The 23274-nt window shown below is 41.0% G+C and overlaps 1 protein-coding gene across 1 annotated transcript in view; it reads right to left on the bottom strand.

The window, feature by feature from the left end:
* MNAT1 (MNAT1 component of CDK activating kinase) overlaps positions 1-23274 on the bottom strand; it is a 193790-nt gene that overhangs the window by 94622 nt on the left and 75894 nt on the right. The window contains exon 6 of the mRNA XM_034769627.1: positions 18927-19052. Coding sequence (XP_034625518.1) covers positions 18927-19052 — 126 coding nt within the window. The remainder of the gene's footprint in view (positions 1-18926; positions 19053-23274) is intronic.

The raw sequence follows: 23274 nt of genomic DNA, 5'->3' as shown, positions 1-23274 counted from the left end.
TATTGGAGCACAAGCTTTCGTGGGTGAATACGCACTTCGTCAGACACATCAAAGTGCTGTACTGCAACTTGTATATCCTTTACAACAGTGGAAGAGGTTCAAGTCCACTAGGGTCCAGAATAAGAAGAAAAAGCATTCCTAGCTCTATTAAGATTTATGCTAACCAGGATAAACCTGATGTATGCATGGGAGGAGAGGGAGAGAAAGACATTTAAAGCAGTTCCAAAACCACTGCTTGGTCACCTGACTATCAGTATATTGAGCCTGGTCACAAGACTAGAACCCATGAAAATCATCGTTGAGACTAATGCAAGATAGCAATTTCCCTATGTTTTCCAAGGATTAGGGAAATTTGAAGGGAAATATTAAGTTTAAGCTTGAACCTCAACTGAAGTCTTTCACATTTACAAACCCCTCAGAATGTTCAAATGAAGGAACGCAGGAACACCAGTGTGAAATGATACTTTGTGGAAACAGAAAGCCACTTGGGTAAAAATCTCACCCGTCTGTTGAAAAAACAAAATCTTTAGGAGACCTCATGAACAAGGATATTAAAAAGAAATGGAGAAACAGCCAGCAGAAGGAACTCTCAGAAGTTGAAAAAGGAGCTTAGAATGCCACCAAACTTACCGCTGTACAATACAAAGCTTGAAACAACTGTCAAGTGATGCAGCATTTTATGGACAAGGTGCAAATGACGTACAAAGAGCAAAGCAGCAGCTTGTGGCTACCAACAGCAAATGTCTCAAGGGCCAGATCATAAAAGGAGTACTCTCTACCACTTGGCCAAATCAAAACTTCAGTGAACTGGAATGAAGATTTATACACAGACAGACAAATGCCCTTGATCTTGTTATTGTGCTGAAAGGATGGCTTTCTCTAGGTCTGTTGGCCTACCAGGCAGCTCCCTCAAAATTGGATGCAGTCCAGCTGAAAGGCTGACTTAAAGGCAATTGCATACCTCTTTGCCAATTCTCCCTTCCCAGCCAAATCAGTCAAGGTGGCCAGACCTCTCTCAAGTAAGCAAGAAGAGGAGGAAATAGAAATGTGAGGCAAATTACTTCAGTCAGCATCAACAGACTAAGAAACTTGGAGACAAGATGCAGCAGGCTATGTCTGTGTGGACAACATTAAGTAAAAAGGGACTATGATGACATACTGACACTCAAAGTCAAACCTCATTAATTCTTTTGCATTTGAGCCTGCCTTAAAGGCTTTGAATCTATTCCACTGTTTCTGTTTCTATGGGAAGTCAAAAGCCTCTTTCCTTAAATGAGCTTGTGTCTTTTCCTCTTGCTGCTTATCTTGAAGAGTTCTTTTATCAGCCTATGATCACATTCCACATTTATCCTGATCAGCATAAAGACAGCCCTGAAGATATCAGGCTGGTATCAGAGGAAGAAAGTTTTACTGTTTGTGGAACAATTAAGACATCACTATTACTACTTTTGAGATTATTTCTTCCAGTTTGTGAGACTCCAGTTCATACAATTCCACTTGTATCCAGTTTGTGTGATTTCCCTTTACTCTGAAAAAACTCCCACTGTAATACTCAGTTCCAAGCTCCTTAATCTGCTCCTCAGTTTCAGCATCAAAGCTTTCCATCAAGTTGTTCAAGTATTCTTCTATTGCTCAAAACTAACTGTGAATATGGAGTCAAGTATCAGAGGGGTAGCCGTGTTAGTCTGGATCTGTAAAAGCAGCGAAGAGTCCTGTGGCACCTTATAGGCTAACAGACGTATTGGAGCATGAGCTTTCGTGGGTGAATACCCACTTCGTCGGATGCAACATGGAGGTTCTGACTGTCTAGCTTTTTATATCTATCACCAGGATATCCGAGGTTGGATATTTACAAATCACTTGAGAGTGGGACAAACAGGACCATCTTCCCACTTATGGAAAGATATATTTACTAAGTAACTTGCCTTTCTTTTTGGTATGCTTACCCTTTAGGAATACAGTGTAGTACTGCAAGCAGCAATGTTTAGCAACATCCTGCACCAATAAAAGTAGCTCATTTATATTTTGCGTGCTCATGTAGATTAAGAACAGTTTATTAATTTTAATGGTCATGATTTATGTACCTTGTGGCCAAAATACGGTATCTAAAGTAAAGTATAGATTTATTAAAAAGACAGCAGCACGGAAAAAGTTATATTGGAATAATCTATAATCTGTTTACATTATATGAATGATTTGCTGTTCCTTCATAAGGCATGTAGGAAGTCAGCACTCCTCAACGTGTAAAGTATTTCCATGTGCTTAAAGCATGATCTTTCCAAAGCAAACAATGACTGAGAAAATTTTTATTATTCTTTATTTCCCTGCCAGCTGTTTTTTTGGATTTTTCTCCCAGCCACCTTCTTTCTTTCAGTCAGATCTCTCCCTATTGCTCACAGTAACACCTACTCAAGGAACGGAGCAAAATCAATGACATTTTCATGGTTAGGAGACTTAATAATGAGATGATCCAGTTTCTTATCTCAGATTGATTTAAATTATGTTTTCTTAAGGGCTAGTCACTACTATAACTATGCTGGTCGAACTAAAAATGACCACACTAAGGGGTTGTATTACTTTAAGAATAATAGTTTCTAAACTGATATTGTTATATGACACAAAATCTGTGTAGACAAGCCTCCAGCCTGCCATGCACTTCTATACAACTACTCTGTCTTGGGGTTCCTTGGTCCCCTTCCAGACACTAAGGGTTTGTCCACATGAGACAGTTGCACCAGTTTAATCTAACATGCGATTTCAAACCAATTTAGTTAAACCAGTGCAATTCTGCATGGACAGGACACTCTTATTTTATTTAAAACCAGCGGCCTCTTTAGACATAAGGCCTGGGGACAGATCCTTAGCTATGTAAATTAATATCGAGCTTGAAGTCAACGGAGCAATGAGGATCTGCCCCATAGTCTACATACAAAGTTGCACCACTTTAACTAAATTGGGTGTAACTTTTTTTTTTTTTATGGACACCATTACATCCGTTTGAACCTGTCCTGCATTGGTTTAGGTTGCCCCTGTTAAGTAAAATAATACGAATATGGTGTGACTTTTAGTAGGTTTTATGCCTTGGCCAGGAAGTGTTCTTAGCAATTTTGCAAGACTGGTTTATAGATCTTTTGCATGAAATGAAAGTAATTGTACAGTCCCATGTCTATTGGCTAAAATAATTAAGAATAATGCTCACAGCCCCACTGATGTGGAAAAGTGTTTTGCAGAAGGCGGCAAGTATCGACATCCCAACCTTTATCGACACCCTAACCTTACAGTTGAGGAGGCTCAGGCACAGAGATGAAGTGAGTTGAATATGATCACAAAGCAAGTGAGCAGAGTTAAGAATAGATCCCAGGTCTCCTGACTCCCAGTCTAGTGCCCTGTCCCCAGATTATGCTGCCTGTCCAGCAGAGACCATTCCTCGGGGATTATCAGGGGCCCAGGTGGCAAAGCTACTTGGTATCCCCTGCTGCCAGGCATCCACACACCATTTTATGAGATCTACCATTTTACACTTTTCAGGCTCTTTTTTTTTTTCTTCCCCCCTAAATGGAATGCAAGACAACTATCCTGCAATCAGACAGTGCAAGATCACTTTAATGGGGTGCCATGTAGGCACAAGGTTAATGAGTCTTCACACAGGTCCACCCATGCCAATCCACTTGTACAATTGGGACTTAAAATGCTTAAAACATTTTCCAAAGCGATTGAAAACCCAGTTCATGTAGATTACTCTGCATCAGTAAAAAAGAACTAGGAATATCTTTAGTTCATTGTAGTGGTAGCTTTATAAAATTCATTAGATCCAAAAGTTACAACAAGGCAATTCTGTAAATCAACTCAACTTGCAAGAGCTCTTGTGTTCAAATCCCAGTCAAGCCCTCCCACAGGTTGGGAATACTGTTGTCCCTGTGTTATGGAGGTGATCAGACTACACAGTCCCTTCTAGCTTTAAAAGCTAGGAACTAAAAAAAAAAAAAAAAAAAAAAAAATCTATGAACTACAGTCACCTTGTGATGAATGATACTTTAGAATTAATGGATGGCATTTTCAAAATATCCTGCAATCTATTTTTGATAGATTTTCTCCCAGAAAATATTTGCCTCTTCTGAAAATGTTTTATTAATAGATTTTGTCTCTCTCTACAGTGAGCTGCTCTTCCTGGGAAACCAGTGGGGTGGCTGCAACTATGGCTAATCCAACATTTCTGCTCAATAATCAAACACAGGGCCAAATCCTGCTCACTTTACTCACCCGAGTAGTGCCATTAGCATCAATGGCCTATACCAGTGGTTCCCAAACTTGTTCCGCTGCTTGTGCGGGGAAAGACCCCGGCAGTCCGGGCCAGTTTGTTTACCTGCCATGTCCACAGGTTTGGCCGATCGCGGCTCCCAGTGGCCGCAGTTCGCTGCTCTGGGCCAATGGGAGCTGCTGGAAGCAGCATGGGCCGAGGGACATACTGGCCGCCGCTTCTAGCGGATCCCATTGGTCCGGAGAGGCGAACCGCCGAACCTGCAGACGCGGCAGGTACACAAACCAGCCCGGCCCGCCAGGGGCTTTCCCTGCACAAGCAGCAGAACAAGTTTGGGAACCACTGGCCTATACAACTTAACTCCAGCGGCCAAGACAAGCATGGCATACATTGCTTTGTCAGCTAAATACAATAAATTCAAGAGTACGGCTCTCTTCTGAAAAGTGACAGTACACATGGCATCTTCTTTCTCAGCAGATCTACTCCTTGTGTCCCTTCACAGGTAGATCCACTGACTTTGGTGAAACAAATATATATTTTATTGTTTTTCACTCCCACAGAGCTAACTGTAACTAAATGAGTGTGTTAAGGGTTTTGTTTACTAAGTTCCAGTCATTACCGATGTGCCAACTCATTGGCCCATATACATACTAATATATGCATATAAACAAACACCACTTTGGCAGTGTTAAGGGACCTTAAAGTGGGCGTAAATATAATTTACACTGCCAGAGCACTATAAACGTGCACAATTGTAAAGGAGAATCAGGCCCTGTGTTTTTAGCAGGCTTGCATAGGTGTAACAAGAAGGCTTAATCTGGACTACCAGATCCTTATCATATTACAGTATTAGTGAGGGATAAGCTGAACAGCTCAACTTTATGAGTCCAGGCTAAGTTTGCATGGCTGGGGGGAGAGGACATCTTTATATTCGTAAAACACCATTTTTGACATGGAAACAAAGTGAGGTAGTGAAAATCAGAAGTGGGAGGGACCTCGAGAGGTCTCTAGTCCAATCCCCTGCACTCATGGCAGGACGAAGTATTATCTAGACCATCCCTGACAGGTGTTTGTCCAACCTGCTCTTAAAAATCCCCAATGATGGAGATTCCACAACCTCCCTAGGCAATTTATTCCAGTGCTTAACCACTCTGACAGTGTGGTTCAGATAGTTCAAAACATTTAAATGCAGAATCTCATGCCATTTTTTATAATTATTTTTCAGATTAGAACCACTCTTTTAGGTTAACTGCGAAATACCATAAGGTAATAAATACCATCATTTGCAGTGGTTTATATACTTTTTCACCTAATCTTTGGGGGGAAAAAAACTTCATTAAGTCAACATAAAACGTCGAATGTTTCAACACTTTGATATATCAGCAGCTATATAATAATCACAGAACTAATTAATTATCGTAGACGGTCTGTAGGTTGAGACACACGAAATATGATCTGACTGAGTGCTTTTAAATACAGTGCATCTGGCTTACACATCAAAAAACAGATAGTTCAAAACATTTAAATGCAGCTATGCATGTATCTGCCTGAACCTTCACAAAACCTTTATTCTTTTTTCTTTTTAAAGCCACTCCCCCTCTCCCCTCCCCCCCCCCCCCCAAATTTTGTCTATTGTTGCTAAGTGTCCTCCGTCATAATATTCAAAACCTACAGGCATGTTGCTTCATACTGGATTCATATTTCAAAATGTTATAGGATATACATAACATTTAAGTCATGGGATTCTTCAGACAAATGGTAAAATACTTAGAATCCAACCCTGAAGTACCACCTTGTAACCCACCATTTAGTTTTTGCAGATATAATAAAACATATGGATTCTGTACCAATGTATTGTTTCTTTAATGAGGGTTGAGTTGCGAAGCTCAGAATTTGCTTTTTCTCTCTGGCTTCTCGAAGTTGGTGTCCTGCTTCCCAGATCACTGCAGTGTATGTTGCTGTTGATAAGGACATCCAATTCTGCAGTTCCTAATAACGTAACAACATTTTTCTCAGCATGTTTTTCCTTATACTAGAGAGCACAAATATAAGGCTCAATTGTAGCAGTGCTGAGCTCCCAGAATTCAAACCAGAGCCAATGGGACCTGCAAGTGCTCAACGACTTTAAAAAACAGCTCCATAGGAACCATTCTGAAGACAGCCACTTTTACCGGCTTTGGCACAGTGCACAAATCAGTATCACTTCATGTTCGGTATACTTTCCTACAGCAGCAATTGGGTCTTCCATCTCTGCTGTGTTTTTTCACGTGCAGGATTAACTGCCCTTCAGAACAGTCACTAGATTCCTCCATCTGCCACTAGTTCATAGTAAGACTAACATAATGACTGCACTTTTAGACTCTAGAAATGGCTACAGTAGCTCCTAGTCAGATTGAGGCCTATTAGCCTGATTTTGGAAGGTGCTGAGCACCTAAGATCCCACTGATTTCAAAAGGGGGTTGTGAGTGCCCAGTAACTGAAAATCTGTCTGTCAAAGAGTGCACTCATTGCCGGAGCACCTCCTCATGGCTGGGTGTGGCATAGCAAACTCTCTCCTCTCCAGTGCCGCCTGCTGGCAGTCATTTTGGCCCCACAGCAGTCCCCCTCTTCTCATAACTTGGCCATCTGGCCAGATCACCATTTTGTTACCTCAGAAGTCCAATAAAACAAAGTACTTACAACAGGTCTTCGTCCCTGAATTTGAGCCCTTTGGGCCTTGCACATTCTTTGTTCAAGGCGTCCTTATCCCCTTAAATCTGGGGACTTCACACACCACCTTCCCTGGTGGCTAGTAGGGGAACTGAGGGCTTTCCCCCACGCCCCACCCCAATAACTTGGTTCCAGCCCAAGGTCACTATAAGTGAGCAGGCAAGGTCTCTCTATTCTGACCCACCCCTGCTTCTACTCAGAACCTCGCTAGGTTAATCCTACTCTCAATGCCAGGACTTGCAGGGCTCTCCCCTGGTAACCCCCAATAAATCTGAGACTAAAAGCACAAACTTAAACCATCTTCCATCCTCCACAGGCTTGGCCTTTCATGCCTCAAGTTCCCCTGGTTGTTCCTTCACTAAATACCTCCCAGGGCCCCTCTCCCTAAAAATCCAGATCCTCCCCTTTTATCAGGGCTTACCACTGGAGCCTACCCCACTTCCAGTGACGACTCCATCTCTCTCCTGGTGCTCTGTGAGACTTGTCTGGTTAGGAGATGATGCTAGGGCCAATTCTCTCTCTAGGCTTCCACCTTGAGCTTGCCAGTCTGTCCACTCTCTAGTCCCAAAGCATGACCAGAGAGTTTCTTCCTCTCCTCCCTGCAGCCCCCTTCTGCTCCAAACTTCTTTTCTTTATACTAACCACCCAGCTCCTTCTCCAGCTGAGCTCCATCTCTAGTTGTGCCTGGCTCACCTTTCAGATGCAATCAGGTTGGGTTGATTGAGCTCTCAAGCCCACATTATCCTTTCATTTCCTGCATGGGGTACACAACCCATCACACTGGCCCATATAAATGAATTTACCAACTCCAAAACAAACACCCTCACACTATATTGAACTCTGAAAACCCTAATACTAGACAACGGAAGAGAGGAAAGTTATGATATTCAGGTGTCACCTTCTGTTCCAAACAGCAACAATAAATCTAAATTCAAACATTTTATATTTGCAGAAGCCTCATTTGTTTCAAAGAGGTACCTGTAAACACTATGCTAATGTTCAGGAAGTGGGAATTTATTTAGCTATTGATGTCACACATTTCAAAATGGCTTAGCTCAAGAAACACCAAAATTAAATAATGTTCACTGGACACTAGTCAGAATTTGCGTATTCTCTGCCCCACTCCCACAGACAAAGTTATATCCCGCTGGAAGTTAAACAAAAGATTCCTTCAAGAGCTGAACACTCTACAAAAAAAAAGGACCACATCTCAACAGAAACTCAAATGGAACATTAAGGTTTTGTCCCCATTTCAGTAGTTGATGACCAGACACTGAAATAGTTGCAGGTATGGAAAATCCTGGCACAGTGTGGCTTGATGGAGAGAGCACTGGACTAGGGCTCAAGAGAGGTGGGATCTATTCCTGGCTCTGCTACTGGGTGACCTGGGACAAGTCACTTCAGCTCTGTGCCTCAGTTTCCCCATGGATAAAATGGTATAAAGATGCTTACATTCTTTAAAAAGCACTTTGATATTTACTGATAAAAAGCACTATATAAGAGCTAGGATTAACTAGTAAATATAATAATAATAGCATAGAGGAGAACAGCTGTAATTATCCCAGTCATCCAGGAAGACAGACAAGATGCAAGGAATAGGGCTTAATTAGGCTGCAACACTATTAACTCATCTGGAAACTATCCAGCAATAATTCATACAGTGCAGGTTATCTTAACTTCCTTAATCCTTACTCTCACAGGTTAACTTTGACACACACATACACCCCCCACGCCCTTCCTCCAGGGCACTCACTTAAGGTTTCAGGATCCCAGCTGACAGCTCTTTCGGGCGGAGACCTGCGTCTCCCCTTCCAGACCGGGTTTAGGCTTGCAGTCCCTTTGCACCTCACCCTGCTTGCCCCAGCAGGTCTGATTGGGATCCAGCACCTGTGATTACCCTTTCTCCAGGGGTTGCAACAATGTGTACCAATTAGCAACCAGCCTTCACAAAGTAAAATACTTTTATTCTCAGGGTGCGTTTATTATCAGGGTAAAAGTATTACAGAGAAAACATGTGAAAACAATAAAAATGTCCTGTACCCATTCTAAAAGCTTACCAAAAGATCACTCATCAGTTCTAGGGGGTCCGGATAGGCCAAAGTCTTTCCAACCCTTCCACAACAGTGCCCTCCCCCTCCCCTCGGAGAGAAGGTCCCATCCATTTGTTGAATCAAAAAAAAAAGTCCTGTGCCAGTTTAAACTCAGTCTTTATGCCAAAAGCCCTTTCTTTGTCAGTTACTCTCTGGAAAATTCAGTCTGAACCAGTATATGCAAGCCTCCCCAGGGAGTGGTACCTCTCCAGAGGAGTTTACAAACCTGAGTGATTCATCTTAATCACCCCCCACACACTGTTTTTAGTTCCTGGAGAAGCTATGGTAACCCTTCCTCCATTCCCCCACAAAACTACATACAATCCCTGGCCCACAATGATAACAAACCATCCATAAACTTATCACAATATTGTCCCCAAAATATTGCATGTGACTGCAATATCTGTCACAGTTAACACCTAGCGGGAGGCTGCCCTCAGCCCCGACCCCTCTCCACTGCTGGTACCTAGCCTGTCGCTGAGACCCCAGCACCATCCCCTTGCTTGAGGCTCAAGGGGCTGGGGAAATGGAGTTGTCTCCTTGCTGACAGACTCTAGGAGCTCCAACGCCATCCCCCAGCTTCTTGAGGGGATGCCTTCCCTTAAATCCACTTCTCACTCTGGTTTATCAGGGAACCAGACCCTGTATGGAACTGGACACTTGCCAGCTGCTAAATGATGGCACCTTGAACCTTAACGCTTCACTTATCTCACTGGATCCCAAAGCTACTGTGGGGAAATGTGAAAAAAACCCACTTCACACTGGGCAAATCGGGCAGTGAGGGAAAAATTCTTTCCCGGTCCCTAAAAAGGTGACTAGCATGATGCCCACAGCAAATCAAAAACCTGGTGCTATGCTAATCCCAGCGGTGGAAGCTGGGGCTCCAGTCAGAAGGTCAAGGCTCATATCCCTCTACTGAGTTCACAGGGGCCTATGGCTAACCTGAGCCTCACTGGCCTGCCCACCAGCCCAGGTGATGCTCCCTTCCCACCCCCCAGCCATCTTCCTCTCCCAATGCCAAGGAATGAGGGAGATTACTCCTTGTTCCTGCCATTCCAGCACAGAGTCCTTGTCTTTCAGGTTGCAGGGGTATATTTGCTCTGATGAAGCTCACCCCTGCTTAAAACTAGCATAAACTCCACTGAAGCAAATCTTTATTTTCCTTGTCTATACTTGGGGTTCACATAGGTGCATCTAGTCGATGGCTGGCCACTGATTGCTGCATTTGGACTGAATTCCCAACCTTGACAAGGCCTAAGTTAATATTTAAAGTGCCTATTATATAGAGGACCAAATTAGCCTGTTATCCCTCTTATAAAAAAAGAGGGTAGAAAAGAATCAATAGATAAAATATCTTGTCTATTAAAGGGCTATTGTGTTATTTCACTCATGCCAACAACAAAAAATTCCAAACTCATTCACTTGTGTAGCAATGCTCATGATTTGATCTGCCACTGGAAAAGAAAATCATTCCTTACTTCAATGTAAAAGATCACTAACTCTTAGGCACTGTTGCATGAAGTGCTTAGAGTTTTAAGATGGTTCATCAAATGGCCATCTACATTTCCAAACCATTTCTTCACTCCCCACTCCATAGAGTATTAGTTTCTATTACCTGGATTGGAATTATCACCAAGTAATAATTAGTGCCTGAACCAATGTGAACTCTTCTCTTGAAAATGCCAGTCACAAGTTCTCAGTTGCACACTAAAGTAAATTAAATCTAGATATACTAATGGCAAAGGGTTCATATACAGTACCACTTTGAACACAATAGAGGTCTCATATACTAGATTACAGGCAAAGGGCTCACAGAGGACACCATCCCAAATTTACTGAGATATCCAGTTCTTAACTTTGAGTCAGTGTCTATTCACTTTAAGTATCAATAAAGATAGTGAGGTGTAAAGAAATCTTAGCGTCAACTAATCTGTATTATTAACTAACCTATAAATACCAGCCTTTTAATTTAAATGAAGCAGTCTTTAAACCAATTACCTACAGTGTTGTTATAGAATAATGAGATAATCTTTTAACCCACAGGAACAGTTTAACATCTAGACAACAATATAACAATTGATATTGGACTAAAGTAATTAAGTCATAATCTCCGTACAATGTGGTTTTGCTACAGGGAATCTACAAAAATGTGTTACAACAAGCCAGACACACCTTTCAGTGCTGAACGAAAAGGTTTGCACATAACTCAATATATTTTTCCCCAAGTCAGCTAGAGTTAAAGAGAGTGGAAGAAAGGGAAGTAACCCAGGATGTTCTACAAACATCCCAAGACACCCTGTCCTCTTCAGAGAGTTTTGTTTTTTATTTAGTTGATTAAATAATAGACAAAGTGAGGGTAATTATTAATGGAGGAGTATATTCAAAGCCAGGAGAAGAAAGAGCTTTTATAGCTGCAAAGGTATGAACTACTAACAAAAGGAACCTTATTAAGTGATCTAAAAGCTTTGCAAAACCCCACTCAGAGGCTTTCACAATAGTAACTCCTTAAGGACTCGATCCTGCAAAGTGCTGAGCAATTTGGCCCTGATCCAGTAAAGCATTTAAGCGTGTATTTAAACTTTGAACAATGAAATCAATGGGACTACTCAGGTGCTTAAAATTAAGCATGCACTTAAGTGTTTTTCTGGATAGGGGCCAAAGTGGTCATCACCTTCCAGGATTGAGGGCTAAGTGGGGGCTAACAAATACTATAAAAAGGAGTGTTCCTTACCTATCTCCATGCAAGAAATTCACACACCATGAGCAGAGTGGAGATTAAAAACAAAAACACAGATTAACTCTGCCTGGCATGCATCTCATGAAGAAATCAAATCCGTCTGAACGGTTTCTGCCTGAAGATAGACCAGCTGGAAGGAATAGCAAAGGAAGGAAACTGGACTGATTCCCTAACAAAAAAAAAAAAATCTTTTACTGTTTAGGCAGATTTTAAGAGCACGTCATTAAAAAAAATAGATGACGACAACGACAACCAGTAACAATGACCATTTATGAACATAATCACATGCCACACAAATGGATGCAAGTACTTGAAACACAACGTGCAAACTACTGTAAGTGGCGGGATTAGGTTTAATCCTCCCAATTCACATATCATCATATATCTGGGAGACTCTGATGGAACACAAACGATTAAAAAGTATTTGGAGGAATTTTTTTTTGGACCTGGAGCACAATCTTGCATACTGGCTCCATGAACTATGAAAGAAACACAGACTGGAAAACAGAAGCGGCCCATGAACATTTGCTGGAACCTGAAGCAACAGAGGCAATAACGAAGTACAGTCAATTTGGCCTTAGTTGAAGTCAAAGTTAAAAGCACAGCCCAACAAAACGTAATACAAGAATGTGATTTCCAATTAGAATAATGTTGTGAGGGTGACATCAAAAGAATATTATTGCCTCGCACTTGCTCTGCTCAATTTACTACTGTGATGCATTTCAATGGTGTCCTAAACATCCTGTGCCACCAGGCAGGAGGATTAATTTGAGAATTATTGATCTGACTATTCCTTCCTGTGACTTCTGCTGCTTCAGGACAGCATGTCACTCACACTAACTTTGAACTAATTACAGTACAAGATGATGGCACCCAGAATGAAATGCTTGTAATATTCAGACCAAGTTAAGATAACATTGTTGCCATGATTTACACAGAGAAAAGCCAGGAAACTGAAAAGTTAAAGGGTGAAATTCCTACCCTTAGCTCACGCTGTCATACAAGGAGAAGACTGAGGATAGGAGATGCGGCATGGTCTAATGGACAGGACACTAGTCTGGGACTCAGGAGGCACACGTTCTCTGACCTCCTGTATGACCTTGGGCAAGTAATTTCCCTCTGTGCCTCAGTTTCCTTTCCCACCCTTTATCTTGCATACTTAGTCTGTAATCATTTTGAGATCGCAACTGTCTCTGAGTGTACTACTACATTACTATTAACAAATACTACTATTATAAAAATAAACACACAGATGTGCCAGAAATTGGGCTCATTATGCAGCGACGATGCAGCAGAGCTATACTGAAGGGGTGCTTTCACTGTTGAAAAAGAATACTCTCCCACCCATACAAGGGATGTAATATTCTATACAGAGATTCTCTAAGTTCTCCAGCTACCTGCCCAAGAAGTGCTCTGAAGAAGTGAGCAGTTCCATAGGAGATGACAAGGTATTTAGACAATCTAGTTTCAGGTACTTAATTTTTTAACTGCATGAAATTGCCTCCAAAGAACTTCACTCCTGGAGAGCAGCAATCCTCTAGTTAGATGGGTCAGGGAGCAATCATAAAAATGGGGTGGAGGGAAAGAGTGACAAGCACTCTGAAATGCTGCCCTACTTCATATACATTCTCCAGCACTAGCAGTGGTGGTACTGTCAAGCACAGGCAAACCATGAGGATCAAGTGGCTCCCACCACCATCCTGTAAGTGGCAGAAACGTTGAAAGGAAGCTATTATTGCAGTGAAATGAGCCCTGTCTGCATTTGTGAATTGCTGTCACCAGTGCAACACACACACACACCCCTGAATACAAATAAGTATCCTTACAAGGGTATGTTCGGACATCAACTCCCCTGTAGATCAATCCCCCAACCAGAAATGACACAGTCTCCAAACAGTGGCTTGATTTATTCCAAGATGATCCTGAAGAGATTCCTAGGATAACGGCGCATTAGTGACAGCCGTTGCCCTCTTCCGCTAATACTGAAAACTATTTAGCTGCTAGCACAGAGCTGGCGCCACCATTTTCAAGACTGTTACTGGAAGTGCAATTAAGATTGCCACACTTTCTGTAACAGCATTAAGCTGGTTTGCAGACTGGGCTTAATAGACATATACTCCACTAAGGAAAATAATGTTTAAAATAGTCAAATTATGCAGGAAGCTGTAGGTCACAAATAAGAAGGCAAATGCCAAGATAAAAAGGGTCTGCAGCTCCCTATCCCACTCACTTACATGAAACATCAATTCACGAACGGTATCTTTTTCGTAACCAGGAAGCTTGAAGAGCCTGTTGTCCGCAGAACTGATTTTAAAAAAAGAAGCTAGGCAAAATGATACACAAAGCTGTAAGGAAATAGCATAGATCAAGCTTAAATAGCTCTCTCTCAGGGTGGGGGAAGAGGCAAGGGGGTCCTATTCCTAGCTAACCTCCATGCTGTTAACAAAAGGAGCCAACTGAAGGGGAAGAAGTCTACCTTTTCTGAGTAATGAGGAATGTTCTCATTTAGTTTATTAAAGGAAGAAAATCCCCGCCCCCCCCAAAGGAATGGAAACTCAACATCTAGTATAAAGAATACACATAGGACACCTAAAAACAGCCAGCCTAATTGAATGTCTTTCAGGAGACTAAAATGGGTATATTCCTTGGAACTCAAGAGCAAAACCACGTCATCAATCAGGCTCAAGAACACCTCTGATTTAGACCATTCAAGGAAAAATTCTCATATTTCAAGCCAAAAGGAGAGCACCCCAGCCAACATTGTTAAGAACGTAGCTGCATAGACAATCTCAGAATCAGCCAGGCAAGGCATTCAATACGCACTATCTGGCCTCTGTAAAATAAAAGAAGCCATCATCAGAGAAGAACAGTCCTAGGTTCAAGCAGCAGGTGAAGGGGCTGAGGGGAAAGAAAGGGGGAAAAAGAACTCTCCACTGGTGCACTTGAAGCACTACACCCATAATAGCAGTACTGCTTTGGTTCCAGATCTACACATCATATCACAACAGTACTTAAGGTGGGATTTTCAAAAGCACTCAGCACTGGTGTAGCTCTGTTCCCATGGAAGTCCATGGTAAAACGCCCATTGCAGTCAATGGAAGTTATTGACTTCAATGGGAGCAGTGCTACGCCAATGTTGAGCACTTGCCCTTACAGACAGACTATAGAAAAAACAACGAGGAGTCCTTGTGGCACCTTAGAGATGGTTTATGTGACCATCACTTATTTGCACTGTAGTGTCCAGGAAGTGGATCTCTTGTGTGGACTGATCCAGGCTGAGGTTGATGGTGAGGTGGAAATTGTTGAAATCCTGGTGGAATTCCTCAAGGGCCTCCTTCGCATGGGTTCAGATGATGAAGATATCATCAATGTAGCACAAGTAGAGTAGGTGCGCTAGGGGACGAAAGCTGAGGAAGCGTTGTTCTAAGTCAGCCATAAAAACGTTGGCATACCGTGGGGCCATGCAGATACCCATAGCAGTGCCACAAATCAGACATCAAGAATTGTAACATTCAAAAAACAGTAGGAGAGCACTTTAATCTCCCTGGACACTCAATAACAGACTTAAAAGTGGCCATTCCTCAACAAAAAAAACTTCATAAACAGACTTCAATGAGAAACTGCAGAGCTGGAATTAATTTGCAAAGTTGACACCATCAAATTAGGCCTGAATAAAGAGAGAGCATGGCTGGGTCACTACAAAAAGTAATTTTCCCCTCTGTTGATACTCGCACCTTCCTGTCAACTGTTGGGAAATGAGCCACATCCACCCTGATTGAATTGGCCTCGTCCCCCACTTGGGAAGGCAACTCCCATCTTTTCATGTGCTGTATATTTATACCTGCCTACTGTATTTTTCACTCCATGCATCTGATGAAGTGGGTTATAGCCCATGAAAGCTTATGCCCAAATAAATTTCTTAGTCTCAAAGGTGCCACAAGGACTCCTCGTCGTTTTTGCTGATACAGACTAAAACGGCTACCCCTCTGAAGACTATAGAAGAACATCCTACATGAGAATTACCACATACAGCACAATCCCACAAACTTGTGAGGGGCTGAGCACCACAGGATTTGAGGGAGCCCTGCATCACCTAAGACAATGGTTCTCAACCAGGGGTCTGGGGCCCCTGGGGGACCGCAAACAAGTTTCAGGGGGTCTCCCAGAATAAACCAGAGAGCAGGGCCAGCATTAGACTTGCTGGGGCCCAGGGCAGAAAGCTGAAGGGTGGACTCAAAGAAAAAGGTTGAGAAACCCTGTCCTAGGAGTAGTTCAGTGCATCATAGCCTTGGACCCAAAAAGTGTGAGTTCACTGTACTTTTCACCAGACATACCACCCACCAGGTACATACCACCCACTTTCAAGGTCTATTCACAGTAAATACACAACTGATAGAGTTGAAGGTCAGAAGGAGCCATTACATCATCTAGCCTGACTTCATATCACAGACCTGTACATTTCAGTTACTTACTTCTGTATTGGGCGTAATAACTTATGTTTGCCTAAAGCACGTCTTCCAGAAGGGCATCCAGTCTTGAACTGAAGGCACAAAGGCATGGAGAATCCAGCACTTCCCTTGGAAGTTTGTTCCAATGGTTAATAACCCTCACTGTAAAAATTTGTGCCTGATTTCTAATTTAAATTTGTCTGACTTCAGTTTCCTGCTGTGGGTTCTTCTTCTGCTATTCTCTGCATTTTCTCCACATGAAGTACTTACTGTAATCACGACACCTCTCAAATCTTCTTTTTGATAAACAGATTGAGTTCTTTAAGCCTCTCACTGTAAGGCATTTTCTCCAGCCCTCAAATCATTTTTGCGGCTCTTCTCTGCACATTCTCTAATCTTTCAATGTTCTTTTAAAAATGTGGACACCAGAACTGGACACAGTATTCCAGCATATGTCTCACCAATGCCATATACAGAAGTCATGCACCTCCCAACCCCTCTTATGCTCTACTGCTCTGTTTATACACCCAAGGATTGCATTCGCCTTTTTGACTGCAGCATCGCATTGGGAGTTTGAGTTAATTGCTTGTCCGCTGTGATCCCTAAAGCCTTTTCAGAGTCACTGCTTTCCAGGATACTGTCCCCCATTTAGTAGGTATGGCTTGCATTCCTTATTCCCAAATGTGAAACTTTCCATTTGGCTGTATTAAAAACACATTTTGTTTGAATGGGCCCAACTTACCAGTGATCCAAATTTTATTAAGTGTGATTTGATATTTACTTCCAGATCATTGATAAAAAAAGAATGTTGAACATCAGGCCTAGTACCAATCCCTGCAGAACCCCATAGAAACATCCTATTCAAAGATGATTCCCTATGGATGACTTTTTGAGGTCAGTTAGCTAGTTCTTAGCCTATTTAACATGTGATTTTTTGATATTTGTATGATGTTAATTTTTTTAATCCGAATGTCTTCCAGTATTAAGTCAAATGCCTTACAAAAGTCTAAATATATTACATTTATGCAGCTGCCTTTATGAACTAAGTGCATAATCTCCTCAAAGAATGAGAATTATATTTGTTTGACAAGATCTATTTTCCAGAAAACCATGCTGACTGACATTGTATTTGTTTCCTTTAATTCTTTATGAACCGATTCCTTTATCAATCATCTTTTTCATTCTTTTGGCCAAGATTGATGTCAGGATAACCAGCCTATAGTTATCGGTCATCCCTCTTACCTTTTTTGAATATTGGCACAGCATTAACACTCTTCCGGTATTTTGGAATTTCCCGGGTATTCCAATAGTTCATAAAAATTAACATCAGCAAACCAGAGATCACCTCTGCCAACTCTTTTAGCCCCTTAGGCACAAGTGACATGGGCCTGTCTATTTAAAAATGTGTATCCCTAAATAAATATTGTTTAACAGCCTCTCTGATTAGAAATGGCCTGAAACGTACTTTTCATCCTCCTGTGATACAAGCACATCATTCTGCTTCTTTCCAAATACAAACTAACCATTGTTAAGACGTCCTCATGACACACTCCAATGGTTCCTAAGTCCAAGAATTAAAAATACATAGGAACATTTTGCAGGAAAAAGAAATAATCAGTGCAACCATCCAGTTGGACCATTGCTAAACCAAATAATGGTCTTTTTCTGTTAATTCTCTCAACACAAATCAAATACACTAGTTTATAGCCCATACTAACCACTCCTAGCCCTTGTATGCTTGGTGCTGTAAAGACAAAGTAAGATGCAAATGCTGTTCTGAAGGGGCTCATGTTGTAATTCAGACACAGAGAATAGTCCAGACACCCATTACAAAACAGACTGATGTCACAGAGATGCAGGGTTGAGTGCTGGGAGTTTTTTTATTTGGTCTGTTCTAGGGGTTTTTTTTGAGTATCAATTCTGGGTTATGCTTTTGTGGATTATTAAGTCTGTAACAAGAAGATGATTTTAGAAAGAATTTTTACAGTCTTTTCAGGAGACCTTGGAAAACAGAATGATTATTGCGGAGAAAGGGTAAAAAAAGATTAGTAACTTGCGATTTGGTTTTATCAAATCCTTAACATATAGGTTGTAGGTATATATTTTGGTGAAAAACAGAACAGAAGAAATGTTTATTTCGGAAAAGGAAAACATTTATATTATGTTGTGACAGAAAGAATGGCGTTATAAAACAGGAAAGCTAACAGATCCTTATTACCACAGAACTACTAACATATTTGCTGTTCGAAAAATACTTGTCTCTGCTGTTCATTGTTTGAGAATGTGATCTTATTGACACGACATGGATTTCCAGATTCTCTCTGACACACACAATCTTCTAGTGCACAAAATAAGCACCAGTCCTTTTCTGAAGGCTCTAGAATTTTAGCTTTCAGAACAATTACATCAAGGTATGGGGCAAAAAACGGAACTTTCAATGGATCAATTACAGCACAAAAATTGCAAGGGCAAAATGCACAGAATCTCTTACATTCCAACTACTAGAATGCTGAAGTTCTTGAACTGCTCTCTTTAAATTACACCAATAATTAGGAACTATACTTATAATTGGTCTGTGTGCTACAGCAATGCAAGTCAAATTTAAAAGATCATTTATATCTCAGACTGGGAAAAGCTGTGCCTTCTGGAACAGTGAAATAAAAAAGGAAACAAAGAAGTCTTACCATTTTGATGCCAGTGGAAAATGTGACTGGTTTGACTGGTCTGGGTTTTTCCAGCTGCATTTCTAGCTGCGTAGATCTGTCTTTATGTTGAGCTAAGAGCAGGGAGGCCGGCAGATGGGAACTTTCCTGTAAACATGTTGAAAACACAGATTGAAATATTCAAAAGAAAAAAAATTAATGCTGCTCATTCTTCAAGACTACAAATTGTGTCTGAAAAGGCCATCACCAGCAGAAAAAGGTTACGCTAAATATTCTCTATATGAGAAACAGTTTACAGCAAACGATCGCTTTCAGTAATAGGAAAAAGCTGCAGCAGCCTCATAAATCAGCGTAATCTGCAAACAACCATTTTTATGGAATCCACATTAAAGACAATATAACAGAGTCCTTATTGCAACTGGCCAATGCAACCATATTTATTAAAATAAAAAAATTGGAACTTAATCACAGAAGGAGTAGTACAAAGTAGTATAACTTGAATCAGATGTTTATCTAAGACACATTCTTTCTACAAATGAATTCAGACCAGTTTGAAATTGTTTCCCATTAGATTTCACCTGAGGCCGTTTGGAAATGATCCTTGCTCTGCCTTGCACAATGGCACCATTGTAAGTACAACCAACAGCATATTTATTTTCTCCTTTACCAACTTATTTTTAGGGAAGCCAGCCAATTTTAAAATATATATATATAAAAAAGTAATAAAATAAATGGTTAACTTGCTTAACTACTTAAAATCTTACATTTAGGTTACAACTAAAAGATTAACATGTATACATATACCACATTCCAAGGAGAGGCAGACAAATTATTGGCTAAATAATTCTCTATTAAATTAGTCTGATTATCTCCGTGAACCCTGAAATCCTCTAACTTCTCTTTACTGTGGAAGCGGGGGAGGGGGAGATTAGAGCTGTTTATTCCCAGACTCCCTTGCTGCAGCACTTTATGCACAATGCACTCAATACAGCATATATATTTCTGTTCTGGGGAACCAAGGAAATACTGCTTTGTGTTCCAAATTTGCTACTAACTTATAAAGCAACTGAACCCCCAAAGCCAGATTGTGACTATAAATATTTTATTTTTAAAAATTTAAGATAGAAAAATGACTTTCAATGGGAGTTAGGTGCCTAGGTGCCTTTGAAAATCTCCTGACGTGACACAGAACCATCAAGTAGTGCCCATACTTACTATTGTAAGATTAATGCTCCCTCTTCATCCTTCCTATTGCTTGTTATGCTCACTCACTGACTTGTCTTAAAATAGACTGTGGGTTTCAGGGCTGAGATTGTATCTCACAATAGGACCTGATCTGGGGTGAGGGGTCATAATACAAATGACAGTGAGGGACAGCACAGTCCTGCAAATGTCCGGGCACAGGTTCAGTACCCTTACTCTCTTCAGCATAGGGACTTCTCCCCTTTCAATCTCCATGCAACTGAATAGAGAATTTGGACCACCCAAATTTGCTATGCTAGCACCTGAATCTCTAAGCACCTCCATGTCATCAAACACACTCACAGTCCAAGTGTGCACTACAAGTGCTGTTATTATCAGCAATAGTTGAGAAGACCCTATTGAATGCAATATTTTTTTTAATTTCAGATTTAATGTGCGTTATATAGTTAGGGGGAGGAGAGGAGGGAAGTCTCCTTAGGCTTTTTGTCCTCCACTCACTTGTCACATGTTTATTGTATTTTCTCATGCGACACAAAAGGCAGCCAATTTCTATGCTAACTTCTCAGCAGTTTCTACATTAGCATAGAGATACACAGTTCTGAAAAATCAGCATTGCACCAGCAAAACCACAGTGCTCTTGATTCACTGTTTGTCCTATGTAATAAGTGCACAGCCTTTCTAGTTAACTATCACTACAGAGCAGTAAAGAGATAGATATCATAGACCAGATCCTGTAAACATCTATGTATACATGTAACTTTCCGTATGTGAAAAATGCATTGAAATCAGTGCAACCATTTGCACCAGGATTGTTAATTATGTGCGTAAGTGTCTGCAGGATCAGAACTCACAGCTCGGAGGGAAAGGATGTGGGGGGACTAAGATGGCTTTAAGTTACCTTGGCATCTTCCTGATTCTGGGAGCAGGAGATACACCCCCCACAGCATAATTAAGACAGCCATGAGGGGCTAAGTCACAGAAGCCTGTCCCTACCTGCCTTCAGGCAGCATCACTGCCCAGAATTTCCACAGCACAATGTGCTTCATCCTTGCCTGGACACGCACTCCCAGTCCCACGCAGCCTCTGGCACACCCCCTGCATAAAAGGGCTGGGAGCAGGGCTGAGAATTTCAACCGCCATGCACCAGGGAATTAATAACAATCTCTAGCACTATTAGTATACAATCACACCACGTGTTAATATTGTACTTAAAGACAAGTTTACACATTTTGCTCAGACCCAGGATCTGAAAGTTTGGACAGGAAGAAGCATTGCTCAGCATGACCCATGAAGAGAATAAAGATTTAAATTACAACTGGTATTTTAGTGAAAAGTGGCAGCCATGGAGCCGTCATTTGAAACACTGCCAGTATAAAATCTATCTAATCCTATATTGGGAGGTAGCACAGTGTTGCGGCTAGGACAATGGACTGTGATTCAGGAGACCTGGGTTCTATTCCTGGCTTGGCGACAGCCCTGCTGTGTGACCTTGGACAAGTCACATTACTGGTCTGGGTCTCTGTTTCCCCTTGTGCCTGTCTGGTCTACTTAAACTGTAAGCTCTTTGGAGAAAAACAAACACTCTCTTATTATATTAGTATAGCATCTAGCACAGTGACTGAAGCCTCTGCTCCTGTAATCCAAATAATAAAAGTGTAAGAAGTTGTGAACTAGTCTTCAAACTTGCTTTAAAACTTGAACATTAAGGGCAAAATTTCCTCTTGTTGCTGCATGAGACCTCTTAATTCTGCTATCTGTGTGCACAGCTCTCTCAGTGACTATGAATTCAGTCCATGACTGGACAGCAGAATATTGGAGCTGAGATCACATGTATGCATCTGACAAATATTTGCCCTACGTTTTTTCGTATTGTTAAATCAATGTTAAAGCAGTTTGGAGAAAGCAGTGAAAGAAGTATACACTCAACTATTCTCTGTGCAACAATTCCTAAACAGAGAGTGCATTGAGAGACAAATTTAAAATTCATGGGTGAAATCCTGGCCTCTTTGGAATTAATGGGAGTTTTGCGTTTGATCAGTGGAGCCAGGATTTCACTCCATGTGTTGCTAAAATGCATATCTTTACCGATAGTTCTAATACTCCATTTTTAAACCCATTTTGACAATTTTCACTTACCTTGTTTATGTTGTGTTTATCTTTTTCATTTCTCTCAATGAAAAAAAAATGACATTTGTTTCGCTTCAGTTTATAGTTAGTTTCACTTTCAGATTTGCAACGCAGCAATATTTAGACTTCAGGTACTTCAGGGGGATATTTAAAAATAACTGTTCTCATAGAAATTTTAGGAATTATTGAAGAAACTTATTTCTGATGGTTTTATAAAAGCATGATTTTACAAAACTAAGTTTTGAGCCAAATTTCACAGTCCACTTTAAAAACTAGAGAGACACACTAAAGTTTTCAAACGTTCTCTCTCTACTTTTAACATTACCTTTCTGTTTAAAAATATTTAGATATGTTTTAATAGCAACGCATGTGCAATCAGAGTTAAATTACCTATTTTGGTCATGTAATAAAGATTATTTATAACTGCTCTTTTCGCAAGCCATCTGGCGAACTGTATTTCCAGTAAAACCAACTGCTGTGTAAGAAAACAATGTTAGCCCCTACTAAATTAAAAGTGTATTTTAAAGCAGGGTTGAACACACTTTTTAAAGTCAGAAACCAATTCAAAACCTTTTTCCAAGCCATTAAGGAAATATACTGCGTGTACAGTGGAGTTATTAATTGGCCTGCTAGTCAGACTATGCCTAACTAAGTAGATCACGAGCATTATTACCTTAAAAGTTATAAGACTCTGCTGGATATAAAGTCTCAGATTGTTGGGGGATTTCCCTTTCTGTCGGGATACATCCACTGGAGTAAAACAAGGGGCCTTTCTGCACATCTATGCTGATGTCTAAGGAAAATGAAACACCAGCTCCTTTCAAAGAATCCAATAAAAGGCTGCCACGAACCTTGGCCCTGGGGCAAGGCAGTTCCTCAGCACAGTCCCTAAAACCGTAAAACAAACTCCTAAATCACATAACACCAATATCTCTGCATTTTAGTGGATCTCCCATTGGGCCAAAGAAGAACTCTGCATTCTCAGGAAGGGAAGAAAGTAAGTCACATCTTCAAAAAGAACCAGAAATAAAATGCAAGA

The sequence above is a fragment of the Trachemys scripta genome, chromosome 4 (assembly GCF_013100865.1).
Source record: "Trachemys scripta elegans isolate TJP31775 chromosome 4, CAS_Tse_1.0, whole genome shotgun sequence".
In the NCBI taxonomy this organism is placed as follows: Eukaryota; Metazoa; Chordata; order Testudines; family Emydidae; genus Trachemys; species Trachemys scripta.
Note: the sequence above shows the minus strand (reverse complement) of the source record. Positions and strands in the feature narration are given on the sequence as shown.